This window comes from Lepidochelys kempii, chromosome 4, assembly GCF_965140265.1.
Source record: "Lepidochelys kempii isolate rLepKem1 chromosome 4, rLepKem1.hap2, whole genome shotgun sequence".
Lineage (NCBI taxonomy): Eukaryota > Metazoa > Chordata > Testudines > Cheloniidae > Lepidochelys > Lepidochelys kempii.
In genome coordinates this window covers 65069646-65083130 of record NC_133259.1, presented here as the reverse complement: position 1 = coordinate 65083130, position 13485 = coordinate 65069646, and the positions used below count along the sequence as shown (strand labels likewise).

Sequence of the window (13485 nt, the reverse complement as noted above, 5' to 3'; positions counted from 1 at the left end):
ATTTTCCAATCCATGCATCTGATGAAGTGGGTGTTATCCCATGAAAGCTTATGCCCAAATATATTTGTTAGTCTCTAAGGTGCCATAAGGACTCCTCGTTGTTTTTACTGATACAGACTAACACGGCCACCCCTCTGAATCCTGAAAGGAGTAACTTTAAACTCCATAGCTTCATCAGCAACCCAATTTGGGATGGAGAATCCCACTTCAGCAACCTAACAATTCATGATAATTGGAACCACTTGGAAAAGCCACATATCAGTGTTCTAGAATTGAAACCAATTAGCTGGATACTAAAGTTTTTCCTCCTCACTTGCAAGACAAGCTGGTCTCTAAAGACATCGGTGATGGACGAGAGACCTCGGGAAATCTGTTCACAACCAGGCACAACACCAAATGTCTGAGGTTCTGCTTGAGAGTAGAAGCAGACTACTAGTCTATTTTAGATGTTTCCTCTCTACCCAAAGAAAACATATATTGAAGGTAGCTAGCTTCTACTCTCCCATTAGGAGAGGCCAGGACCCTGCATATTTTATGTGAGTCTATAATCATTGGCTTTACTCTGTTATCCCTGAAATACATTTTGTATACCCGAAGCCCTCCTAAAAGTATGGTCTCTGCTAATATAGAAATTCAGTGAAAATTTGTTAATCTAAGTTTAGAATGGTATGAAACGATATCCCAGGGTAGGGGAGCGAATAGTGTTGGATGAAGTACTATATACAACTGCCAAAGCCTATAATGATGTTGATGCAAGGGAAGCACTGTAGTTATACAAAACCCCTCAAACCATTCCTCCACTGTTCCGATCCAAATTTATTCCAATAATTAAAATGTCTGAAATGTGGCACAAACATTGTAGATTTAGGCCCATTGCTGGTTGGATTGGGGAGGTATGATATCAAAATTGTTTATCTTAGTATACAAGTCCATCCTAGGAAACTGGATAAAAGGAGTCTTCACTATTATCTGGGTTTTAGTACTGTGGGGTTTCCTGATTGTGGAGGGCAAAAATAACAAAAATGAAGCTCAGAGTTTGAGGTCTGATGGGTATTTGTAAACTCTACCCAAGAGAATCCAGAAGACATTGGATTCAAGGATGAGTGAACTAACGTGTAAATTATCTTAAAACCATAAGATAAGAGGTCTGTAGCAAATTTACAGGAATATAGGGAAAAGTTATACATGATGTCCTCTTAACAATATCAGCACAATACAATAAAATGGGATGATGAGGATAATTAATACAATTTTAAGTATTTTTAAGTTTTTGTATGCTAATGGTTTTAGAGAAAAATGTTAAGTTTGGAGGGTGGTGGTGATTGCTGTACTATGATGGGTCTTTCAACCTTCTGTTACACGGAGTGAATCTTAGGGTACGCTTATGCTGCATTCAAGAGGTGTGATCGCAGACTGGTGGTTGGATAGGGTAGCTCTGCCCACCCAGGGGTATGTAATTCAGTGCCTGCTGCCTGTGCCGCTATAGCTTCATGGCTATTGTTACTCAAACTAGCTTTAATCTAGCTAGGTCAAGACTGTGCTGGGTATGTCTACATTTGCTGCAGTCACATCTGCAGACTGCAGTATAGATATAACTTCAGATAAGTATATTACATGTAGTGGTTTGTACCTATGTATCTTTTTCGGGGGGCGGTGTAAAACAACCTTAAACATATTTTTAAAATGTTCTCATAGGCTGTTTTATTGTGTGCCGGACAACAGCTCAGACATCTTCTTACTAAAGGCTTAATAATTTATTGCAGTACTAGTATCCTATATAATTCAGTAATTTTTAGGTTTAATACACTCTTCTTCATGCTGTTATATCAGATTTTTAATCTCTGCTGTGCTGCATTTAATACCATTTTTGTCTGCTGCTACAGAAATATTTTCCAGTGTTTAACATGGATGTGATTATATAATCACCTAAAAGTTCATGTCAGAAAGTAAAGTTTAAAAACAAATTTCTCCTAAGTGTTCAAGTTAATCTTCTCTGGTTGAGTAAAACTGTCTTAGATGTCATGCAGCAGTGCCGTGGCATGGAAGTATTTAAAAAATACGTAAAATAACATTTCCCCAGATGTAATTTCAGCTCTCTTTAATTTGAACAATTTTGTTTGAATGCCATTTATTAGAATGAATTATTACTAGAAATTAGCCATAACCTTTTTTCTTGAACTACAAAAGTGAAATGTTTAAAATCATTCCTCGGTGGTTGGCAGGGTATGTCTAACCACAAAGTATTATATTTTGAAAATTAATTTCTTCTATATTAGCAGGGACCACCTCCTGTTGAAGATTTGACAATAATTCTGCCTGAGGATGTTGAGCTGAAGCCCTTTGGGACAGTTTCAAGCATTATTGAGCAGTTGGGTAAGCAAGATATAGTTCTCTTATTTTGTTTAAATGAAAATAAATTTATTTATATATGTATTCATGAGAATTGGAACTACTTGGAAAAGAAGCTTCATATCAGTGTACTAGAATTGAAGGATATGTATAGGGGTGTGTGTATTTTCATTTAAAATATGTATGTTATGTATTATCAGTATTTTGGGAACAGTGTTTATTACCACTATCACATTTTTTAAGGCAGTCCTCCATTTCCTTTGACTTCATGCTCTTGCAGAATGTAAGAGAAAAGAAGGTAGGGCATTGAATGCAAACTGTTCTACTGAACAGAAACATTTTATTAAAGCTAATGTTAAAAAAATTATGTAATACATAGGTTGAGAAAAGAGTGTTTGTACATCTGGGTATAGTGCTTAGATTATCCACAAATAGAGTTTGTTTTTAAAAGTCATATGATACATAGAGTACATAATCAGCAATAACCCAAATTTAGGCGAATACATTTAAGACTACAGTTTTGATATTAGTATCCAAGTATTCGGGTACATCACTCATGAGAAGTTGTACAGAGATTTGGTTGAGGAAAGCAAAATATATCAATGAGTGGAGATTGTCCCTCAGTAACTGAGAACTAGGGTAAGTTGTCCATTACTTCTGCTGAATGCCCCTCTGTGGCTATTGCATTGTTACGTCACTGTCTGATTTACTGTGAAAGTGCCATCAAGAGCTGAACAGAATCAGCATATATGAATGGAGAATCTGGAAGAGACAATTTTGAAACTCAGGGTATGTCTACGCAGCAAAAGAAAAGTCCTTCAGGGTGGGAGGGTCCCAAAGCCTGCACTCCAGCCTGAGCCTGGATGTCTACACAGCAACGAAACAGCAGGTTTTTCTTTGCTGTGTAGACATACCCTCAGTGACCCAACATTAACACGTAATTGGGAAGCCAAAGGAGGTTGACCAAGTGAACACAGCATGATTACAGCAATAGACAAAGGACCAAGGTGTCAAGTTGGCTGGTTTTTTTTTTTTTTTTTTTTTGAGTTTTAGGTGACAAGCTCAGGAAAATCAAACCAAAACTCACTTTAAAGTGAGAACTTTTGCTCCATGATTTAGTCCCATGTGTTATATTTAAATTGTCTTAGGTCTTGTCTACACTTCCGCTTTACAGCGCTGAAACTTTCTCGCTTCAGGGGTATGAAAAAACACTCCCCTGAGCGATGGAAGGTTCAGTGTTGAAAAGTGGCAGTGTAGACAGTGCACTGGTGCTGGGAGCTACTCCCCTCATGGGGTGGGTTTTTTACAGTGCTGGGAGAGCTCTCTCCCAGTGCTGGTGCTGCGACTATGCTTTAACGTTGGTAGTGAAGACATACCCTTAGAAGGTATATAGGATGGTGAATCATAGAATATCAGGGTTGGAAGGGACCTCAGGATGTCATCTAGTCCAACCCCCTGCTCAAAGCAGGACCAAACCCCAACTAAATCATCCCAGCCAGGGCTTTGTCAAGCCTGACCTTAAAAATATCTAAGGAAGGAGATTCCACCACCTCCCTAGGTAACGCATTCCAGTGTTTCACCACCCTCCTAGTGAAAAAGTTTTTCCTAATATCCAATCTAAACCTCCCCCACTGCAACTTGAGACCATTACTCCTCGTTCTGTCATCTGCTACCATTGAGAACAGTCTAGATCCATCCTCTTTGGAACCCCCTTTCAGGTAGTTGAAAGCAGCTATCAAATTCCCCTTCATTCTTCTCTTCTGTAGACTAAACAATCTCAGTTCCCTCAGCTTCTCCTCATAAGTCATGTGTTCCAGTCCCCTAATCATTTTTGTTGCCCTCCACTGGACTCTCTCCAATTTATCCACATCCTTCTTGTAGTATGGGGCCCAAAACTGGACACAGTACTCCAGATGAGGCCTTACCAATGTCGAATAGAGGGGAATGATCACGTCCCTCGATCTGCTGGCAATGCCCTTACTTATACATCCCAAAATGCCATTGGCCTTCTTGGCAACAAGCACACACTGTTGACTCATATCTAGCTTCTCGTCCACTGTAACCCCTAAGTCCTTTTCTGGAGAACTGCTGCCGAGCCATTCGGTCCCTTCCCTAGTCTGTAGCGGTGCATGGGATTCTTCCGTCCTAAGTGCAGGACTCTGCACTTGTCCTTGTTGAACCTCATCAGATTTCTTTTGGCCCAATCCTCCAATTTGTCTAGGTCCCTCTGTATCTACCAGCGTATCTACCACTCCTCCCAGTTCAGTGTCGTCTGCAAACTTGCTGAGGGTGCAATCCACACCATCCTCCAGATCATTTATGAAGATATTGAACGAAACCGGCCTGAGGACCGACCCTTGGGGCACTCGGTTTGATACTGGCTGCCAACTAGACATGGAGCCATTGATCACTTCCCATTGAGCCTGACAATGTAGCCAACTTTCCACCCACCTTATAGTGCATTCATCCAGCCCATACTACTTTAACTTGCTGACAAGAATACTGTGGGAGACAGTATCAAAAGCTTTGCTAAAGTCAAGGAACAACACTTCCACTGCTTTCCCTTCATCCACAGAACCAGTTATCTCGTCATAGAAGGGAGTTAGATTAGTCAGGCATGACTTGCCCTTGGTGAATCCATGCTGACTGTTCCTGATCACTTTCCTCTCCTCTAAGTGCTTCAGAATTGATTCCTTGAGGACCTGCTCCATGATTTTTCCGGGGACTGAGGTGCGGATGACTGGCCTGTAGTTCCCAGGATCATCCTCCTTCCCTTTTTTAAAGATGGGCACTTCATTAGCCTTTTTCCAGTCGTCCGGGACTTCCCTGGATCACCATAAGTTTTCAAAGATAATGGCCAATGGCTCTGCAATCACATCCGCCAACTCCTTTAGCACTCTCAATGAAGGAAAGCCTTCAACGTTCTGTAGCAATGTAGGCCAGAATGCTTTCTCCTCTCTCCTTCAGTATATGGTGATAGAGAAACAACCTTGTGTTTCTCCCACAGTGCTTGCACTGTGCATTTGTTCATCCTTTTCACATTTTTTATTACTTTGCTTCTGGCACCTTGACCCAGGTATTGGTTGCTAGTACCAGCAGTCATAAGATAGAGCATGACTAAAGTGCAGAAGTGTTTCATGTATTGTTCTGGTTGCAGGGTGAGCCCACGTGGGATTGTGAAGTATAGTGGATGAAAGCATAGATACAGGCAGTTTATATTAAAGAGATTTCATGTCCACAGTCCCCTTGCATTTTCTAGCTGTTCAAAGGAGTCAGAATGAATCTTGAGAGGAAGCTGAGTTCAGTTGTCCTTGCTTGGAAGGATAGTCACCATGATATAGATCCTCTGGAAGGAAGTAAAAGGAATAAAATAGGGCCTAATCTCTTTTCCTCAGTTGCTTATTTTCTGAGAATCACTTGTATTTAGTTGTCTACATGAAATTTTAAGAGACTGAGGTTATGTCTACACTTGCGCTTTTGTCGGTATGACTTACGTCAGGGGTGTGAAAAACACACCCCTGAGCGACATAAGTTACACCGACAGACGTGCTGATGTGGACAGCGCTATGTCAGCGGGAGACACTCTCCTGCCAACGTAGCTGCTACCGCCGCAGCTCATTGGCGATGGTTTAATTATATGGATGGAGGTGCTCTCTCCTGTTGGCATAGAGTGGCTATGTGGGAGATCTTACAGTGGTGAAGCTGCATCGGTACAGCTTGCCCCTGTAAACTCTCTAGTCTAGATGTGGCCTGACTTTACAGGCTTTTAAAATTTTGGCCTAAGTTTATAGTCCTTATGGCTTCAAAGGAACCTTCCAAATGTAAACCAGTGCAGGGGTGGGTGGTGTATTCCTGAGGCCCTGTCTACATTGGCAAGTTCTGAGCAATAAATCAGTTTTCTGCTGAGGGTGTACACACTGCCATGCCACTTAGTGTGCAGAAACTGCGCAGTTGTAATACTTTAAAAAACCACCCCAATGAGAGGTGTACAGCTTTCTGCGGCGGGGCTACAGTGCTGCAATTCGCCTCCGGGAGGTATCCCACAATGCCTGTTCTCACCTCTCTGGTCATCGGTTTGAACTCTATGGCCATGCCCTCAGGTGACCAACGATCATCCCCACCCCGTAAATTCCTTGGGAATTTTGAAAGTCCCCTTCCTGTTTGCTCGGTGATGCGTGCAGTCGTCTCAGTGCATCTTTCCAGGTGGCCATGCCTGCTCCACGAACCAGGCGATCCCCAACTTGGAGCAATGTCGAGCTGCTGGACCTCATCAGTGTTTGGGGAGAGGAGACTGTGCCGTCCCAGCTGCACTCCAGCCATAGGAATTATGATACCTATGGACAGATTTCACAGTGCATGATAGAAAGGGGCCAGGACCAGGACACATTGCAGTGCAGGGTCAAAGTGAAGGAGCTGCGGAACACGTACCACAAGGCATGTGGGAGGCAATCTGCTGCTCTGGTACTGTGCCCACTAACTGCTGGTTCTACAAAGAATTGGGCACAACACTCCGTGGCGACCCCACCTCCACTGCGAAGACCACTGTGGATACTTCGGTGGCTTGCATTCCAGTTGAGAGTGGACAGAGCCAGGAGGAGGAAATCTTGCACGAGGATGTGGAGGGGGGCTCAGTGGCAGAGGATGACTCGGAGGTCAGAGAGGCATGCAGCCAGAAGCTGTTTTCTACCCCGGAGGCAGCTAGCCAGTCACAGCTGTCGGATGTTGGTGAAGCGCAAACAGGAGAGGAGGCCCCTGGTAAGTGGATTTGATTTTGGGAATTGCTGAAGTGAGTTGTTGGGGGCAGGAGAGTTGCAGAAAGCAGGCTTGTCTCCCACCGCATGCCTAGTCTGAGCGGTGAAACAGGCTGTTGATTGAATCCCTCACTTCACGGGAATCTCCCTCAGAGATCTCCAGGAAACTCTCGTGGAGATACTGGGTGATCTGCTGCTGCAGGTTCTTCAGCAGAGCTGCTTTGTTTCTTGCCCCATTAACGGTAACTTTTCTGCGCCACTCTGCTGTCGGGAGGCGGGGGGGAGACCATTGCCACACACAGGCAAGCTGCATAGGGGCCAGGGCGGAAACTGCAGTCTTGGGGAAGACCCTCTCTCGATTTCCTGCTCAGCCTCAGCAGTGAGATCTTCCATAATGATCACAGCCTGTGGAAAGTGTGGGGACAGGAATGATTATCAGGCCTCCCCCCTACAGTACTGGCTCTCTCCAAGAGCCACATGCCCAGTGTACAGCAGGGTTGGGAAAGAGTGATTTACCTTGCCCCTGCAGCTGCTCACCATTTTGGGGGTCTTGTGGCATGTGTGATTGCCTGGGTTCAGCCGGTTAGTGTCAGGTGTATGAGTACTGGCTGTGTTTTAAATCACTGAATCAGTGTTCTCTGTGTTGCAAACAATATTGCTTCTGTAAAATGTTGCGTTTAAACTTCACAGAGATGACGTTGGGAGCCCAGCCTCCCTCTTTGTTAGCAGCAGCTGAACGGCTCTGCAGAATTAGAAAGTGGTCAAGAAGAACTAAGGAGGACTTTCTGTATGATGTTATGATGCACTCTGCTGCCAAGAAAAAGGAATTGAAGGAGTGGCGGGACAGTGAGAAGAGGGACCGAAAGGAGAACTCAGCGTGACAGAATGAAGCCACAGAGCGACTCTTAAAGGTTTTGGAGCACCAAGCAGTCACGCTCCAGGCAATACTAGCTCTTCAAACCGAGCAGCTCCATGCATGCCTGCCCTCCTCTGCAGCTGCTGTCGCAAAACTTTCCCATGCTTCTCTTCCCCGCCCCCCCCAAACCTCCAACACACTGTTATCAACCTCCTGGCTCCAGTCTATACCCGCTATATTCCACTCTTCCCCACTCACAGTTCAGCACTGCGGACTCCCACTGCACTCAACACCCGGCCGTCTGCCGTTTGGTCCTGCTGAAGTACAGTACCTGCTGCGTTGTACTCCAAAGGGGAAAGTTGGATATGATCCCTGGACATACACATGTCTGTAGCCATCCTGGGACCCCTCCTATCTTGAGACCTTCCCTTCCCCCATCCCCCTCACTGCTGCTGATTTTTTGTTTGTTTGTTTGACTCTCTCCTCTGGTTGTTGTTTTTTAATAAAAGAATTGTGTTGGTTTGAAAGCAATCTTTATTCTATTAATCGAAAGCAAAAAGAGCCTTGCAAAGCAACATAGAATTATGTTAAACCTACATATTTCATCGTCTGCACCAATCACTTCCTAGCATTACAAGCACTACACTCCTGAGCATAGCAACAAATATTAGTGGCTTTCAGCTTCAAATTGCTGCCTCAAGGCATCCCTGATCCTTATGGCCCTGTGCTGTGCCCCTCTAATAGCCCTGGTCTCAGGCTGTTCAGAGCTCAGGGTTCTGTTGACCAGTATGCTGCTCGCTCTCACTAACATGTCACGAATGGCAGTGGAATTATTTCTTACAAAGGCAAGAGGAGTGCGACATTGATCTTGCCACGTGTACTAGCTATGGCACGAGATCGCTTGTGGCATTCACAGAGGCACTGACCACAGGGGAACGCTGCTTTTGGGCTCAGGAAACAAACACTGAGTGATCGGATCACATCGTGATGCACATCTGGGATGACGAGCAGTGGATGCAGAACTTTTGAATGAGGAAAGCCACATTCATAGGACTATGTGATGAGCTTGCCCCATGCCCTGAGTCTGCAGACTGCCTTATGTAATAGTTGAGAAGTGTGAACTGGCCCAGTAATCTCAATTGGTTGTCAGTTCTGAAACGTTATAATGGCAATGTGAGTCAACTGTTTCAATTATCACTTTAGTCATTAGCATTTCACATAATTTAGGCAAGGTATCATGGTATAAAGAATTTAAATCAGGAGTCCTAGGTTCTCATCTCTGCTACTGACCTGCTGTGAGGCATGGGCAGGTCAGTACCTCTCTGCACCTCTGTTTTCCTTTCCTTTTAATTCTTCTGGGAATGGGCTTTCTCCCTATGGCCTCGTCTTCAGGTAGTTTGTTTATCCCACAATCTCTAACTGTGTCCTTCTTCCTTTTGGATACTAAAGTCTACATTGTCCCTGCTGCACTGGCAAAACATCCAACTTCATACTGCCTACAATGTAACGATGCATCGTAAATACAAAAGTCTGTGGTGCACTGAAAAGTAAAATATATGTCACAGATTTAAAGGGATTGGAGCAATCCTTTCAGTGTGTGAGGCCCCAACCATAGTTTTTCAGAATGGGTCATGCAACCCCCGATTCTGAGTCTGAACTTTTGGGCTGTAGCACACCCACTTCTTACTGTGGCTTTCAACAGAAAGTCCAACTGAAATCAGACTCCTGAGAGAGGCTCTACCTTCTGAAGGAGCAATGAAACCAGGAAAGTATTTGTAGTGAAGCAAGCAGCCTTTTCAAAACAAGATGGCATTTATTAGTCAACTGGAATAGAACATATGGCAGATCTTAGGTGAGCAAGTCTAAGGTTAAAACCAAGTCTAAGTCAGAATCCATATTGGTGGGAGCAATGGTCCCAAGATTCCATTCTCTTCTGAGATCTATGTTGTCTCCCAATATCTGTCTCTGGATATGTCTACATTGCAATGTAAGCCCATTCTTGAGCCTGGGCTCCAGCCTAACTCCTCTTGCATCTGCACTGCAGTTGTGCTAACCTAGGGTTTGGATCCAGAGTTGCAGGACTATGCAGGGCTGGAGGGTCTGAACTGGAGTTAAGCCAGGATACAGGGTCCAAGTCCTAATGCTTTGCAGTGTAAATGCAACCCTGCTTGACTCAGGTCCCGGGAGTTAGCCAGAATCCCACAATTCCATGGGATAACTTCCTTCGTCCTTTCTATCCCAAGAATCTACAATCCACTCCATTGAAAACAAGAAGCCGCCCCCACTTTGCAAACAGCAACAGCTCATGTCAGCGTTACCCATTCTTTTCTGATCATCAGTCTGTAAGCACACTGTCAGAGAGCCTCCTGAGTTTGCAATGGAGAGCTAACTGATCAAACCTTTTGCAAAGCGAGCTGCTTCATGGTCACGAGAGCACAACCAGATTGGTGGCCAGTAAATTGTGGACTTCAGCAAAAGCACCAGGTCTGACTATGTGTACCAGGAAATAGCTTAAAAAACTGGCAGCTCTACAGATTTTTTTGGACAAGTGATCAGTGCAGGGAGAGTATTAAGAGGCTGAAGAGTGAGTACTGGAAGACCAGGGACAAGAACCACACCTCAGGCAACTCATCAACATGCCCATTTTACATGCCCATTTTATGATGTCTTTGGGTTTTGGACACTGCACCCAGCACAGAATTAACTCTGCTTCATGATGACCTAGTCAGCAGGGGTATCTCCTGCTGGCCCCTGAATGCAGCATGGGAACTGATGGGAGCCAGCAACAGGCTACCAGTGTGGAGCTTGAATTGACTCTCCTTTTAATGAAAAAAGTCCCAGAGCAGGCTGTGGATCAGGATCAACAGCAAATTCTCCAACACTGCTTGGAAGAACTGTTTGCTTTCCACCATTCCCCACCCCTGACAAGGAACAGCCCACTGACAAACCTGCAGAGAACCTGATGGAGACGGACGCTACCCAGAGCCTGGTAAGTGTGACTCAAATGTAAAGTTTATTATTACAGTAGAGGGAGAGAGTTCTGCTATAAGAAGCAATGCAAAAATAAGGCCTGGCTATCGGCGTTCGGTTACTAATGGCTGACTCTATAACAGCACATAGATGTCTTCCCTGTCTTCCCCCCAATGGAGTTCAAAATGGTGACTTGGAATTTGAAATGTTCATAGACAGCTGAAAAAGTTATTTTAACTATGTCACAGATGGTTGCTAGGGTCATTCTTGTTTTCCTTTCAGTAATAAGAAGTTTGCCGCTCTGTAATCACTCCTCCTGGGTCTACTGAGCCACTTGTGAACAGTGAACTGTGTGCGTGTGTTTGGGAAACAGTATTCTATTTCCAAATCTAGTCCATTCAATTAAAGGTAATCCATGCAGTCTGCGGGTCACAAAATCATGTCTCCAAAGTATGAGTGTTTTTCCCCCCAGAACTGTGCCGGATGTGGGAGGGAGAAAAGCTGCAGATTTCAGTGTGTTTGCATGCAGCAGTAACAGTGCAAGCTGTTAAATGAGCAAACACAGCATGGTGTTAATTCCCTCATGGATTCTGACCCAAACCTGGTTGCTAATAGCGGAAAACTTTTCCTGAAGCAGAAACTCCAGATAGTTACCTACATTGTGGGGAAAGGCATATTTTCCAGGCCCCCCCATATAGCTGACCAATCCACTCCACTCACAAATGTGCTGCTCAGTCACTATATGTTTGAATACATGAGCTGTATATATTACAGGTCTCCATCCCCCAGCTTGGAATAACATCTCCCTCTGCCAATAGATCACCAGAAAAACAGTTATGTCTTCCAAAATATGAAAGGCCTAAAATGTCAGAAAAAGCCTTTTGCAGCAAAGGCACTATACCCCTTTCTGCCCACCCAAATATGGCACTTGGTTATTTTTTTTTGAAACAGAAAAAGATTAGTGTTTTAAACTTACCACTGTTTCTGCACTTCTCACTGCAATTAAGTTGGCTATGTCTGGAGACAGTATGAGGACTGAAGTATCCCCCTCACAATATGTGTTGGTTCACTTTAGAAATGTTACATTTTATGTCCTTCAGATTCCACAATAATTAATTCTGTGCTCTTGCACAGAGCTAGTTTAGCCAGTAACCCTGAGTTTCTTTGTCCTATTTCAGAACCTTCAAGCTATGTTGCCTGCTGTTCTTCAGGAACTTGATCCGCAGCCCAACGTATCCTCATGGATGATTCTGAAAGGAGGTGTTTCCATGATGTTATGGTTGATGTTCTTGAGAGGGTAGACGTGCAGGTCCAGTACCAGAAGAAAAGGGCTGAAAGACTGGAACAATGGCATGCTGACAGGCAGCAGGAAAGGCTAATGTTTGCTGCCCAAGTGGAAGACAGGGTTTCAATGAGGGAGCAGGCACTTGAAAACTGTTCTTGGAACAGGAATGGTAGCTAAGGGAAGAGGACAGAGCTAAACAGAGAGAACTGTTCCAGCATCTCCTGTCCATAATCACTGCAAGAGCACCAGCTTCTGCTGCCTCCCCCACACCATGGCATGATCACCCTGCAGCATACCAGCAGTAGCTTGAATATCCCCATGTTGGGGCAGCTTGTGCATTCAGGAGTCATGACGTGTGGGGCAGGACAACTACACACCATGCGGCCTTTCTTTTTCAACCCCTTTCCAGTGGAAACCTCCACCCATCTCCCCTGCTGTCAAGTGAGGGGAAAATATGTATAGAAGGGAAATGAGAATGTGGGGCATGGGGACATGTAGAAGTAGATTGTGTTGGGTCCTTTTTTGTGTGTGTCGTTTTATAATGGCAGCTGGTCTGCCCAAGACTGAGTGTTTTAATATTTTAAGACATTTTTACAAATAAAGCATGCTATGTTTTCAAGCAAGTTTGTTATCACTGCATCACCTGTTGCAATCATGATTTGAGTTAATACAGCTTAAAACATGTTCAGGAGCAATTAAGCATTAGTGAGCAAGCAGTATTCGTCTATTTAGCTAGGTATAGCGGTTCATATTTCAATAAATATGGTCTGTACAGCCATTCTGCTACCCCTTGCCCCTCACCAAATTCATTATTTGTGTCATTGACTTCTATTGCATGGTAATGAAGCCCACTCCCCTCCAAGCACATTTGTACAGGTACTATTCCCCCTCTTCCATTGGGACATTAAAGTCCATAATGTGAAAACACAAAGTACCCCTGACCTCTGCTGCCTAGGTACAACCAGTTCCCGTGGTGGTGGCTGTGCTTTCTGGTTGAGGGTGCTGTTCCAGTGTCCCCTTTCTGTCATAGGCGTGTTAAGGAGGAAATGGCTCACCTCTGGCTTCACAAAGGTTGTGAAGAGCACAGCAAGTGACAATAATGTGGACAACATTGATGACACTGGCATCCAAATGGGTTTGTAGATACCTCCAATGTGATTTTAATCTGCCAAAAGCACATTCAACAGCCATTCTACAGCTGCTACTTAAACCTGTTTTTTGCCAGGGCCTCTGAAATAAGGGTACAGTTTGGCATCGTGAACTTTTCCTGTATA

The 13485-nt window shown here is 44.2% G+C and overlaps 1 protein-coding gene across 4 annotated transcripts in view; it reads left to right on the top strand.

Annotated features, from left to right (window-relative positions):
- NAF1 (nuclear assembly factor 1 ribonucleoprotein) overlaps positions 1-13485 on the top strand; it is a 76605-nt gene that overhangs the window by 12476 nt on the left and 50644 nt on the right. For 2 of the 4 annotated variants that reach the window (XM_073341515.1, XM_073341512.1), the window contains exon 3: positions 2280-2373. In XM_073341515.1, the coding sequence (XP_073197616.1) occupies positions 2280-2373 (94 nt within the window). Of the gene's footprint in view, positions 1-2276; positions 2374-13485 lie in introns of all 4 variants that reach the window. The other 2 variants (XM_073341514.1, XM_073341511.1) reach the window with 1 other exon arrangement.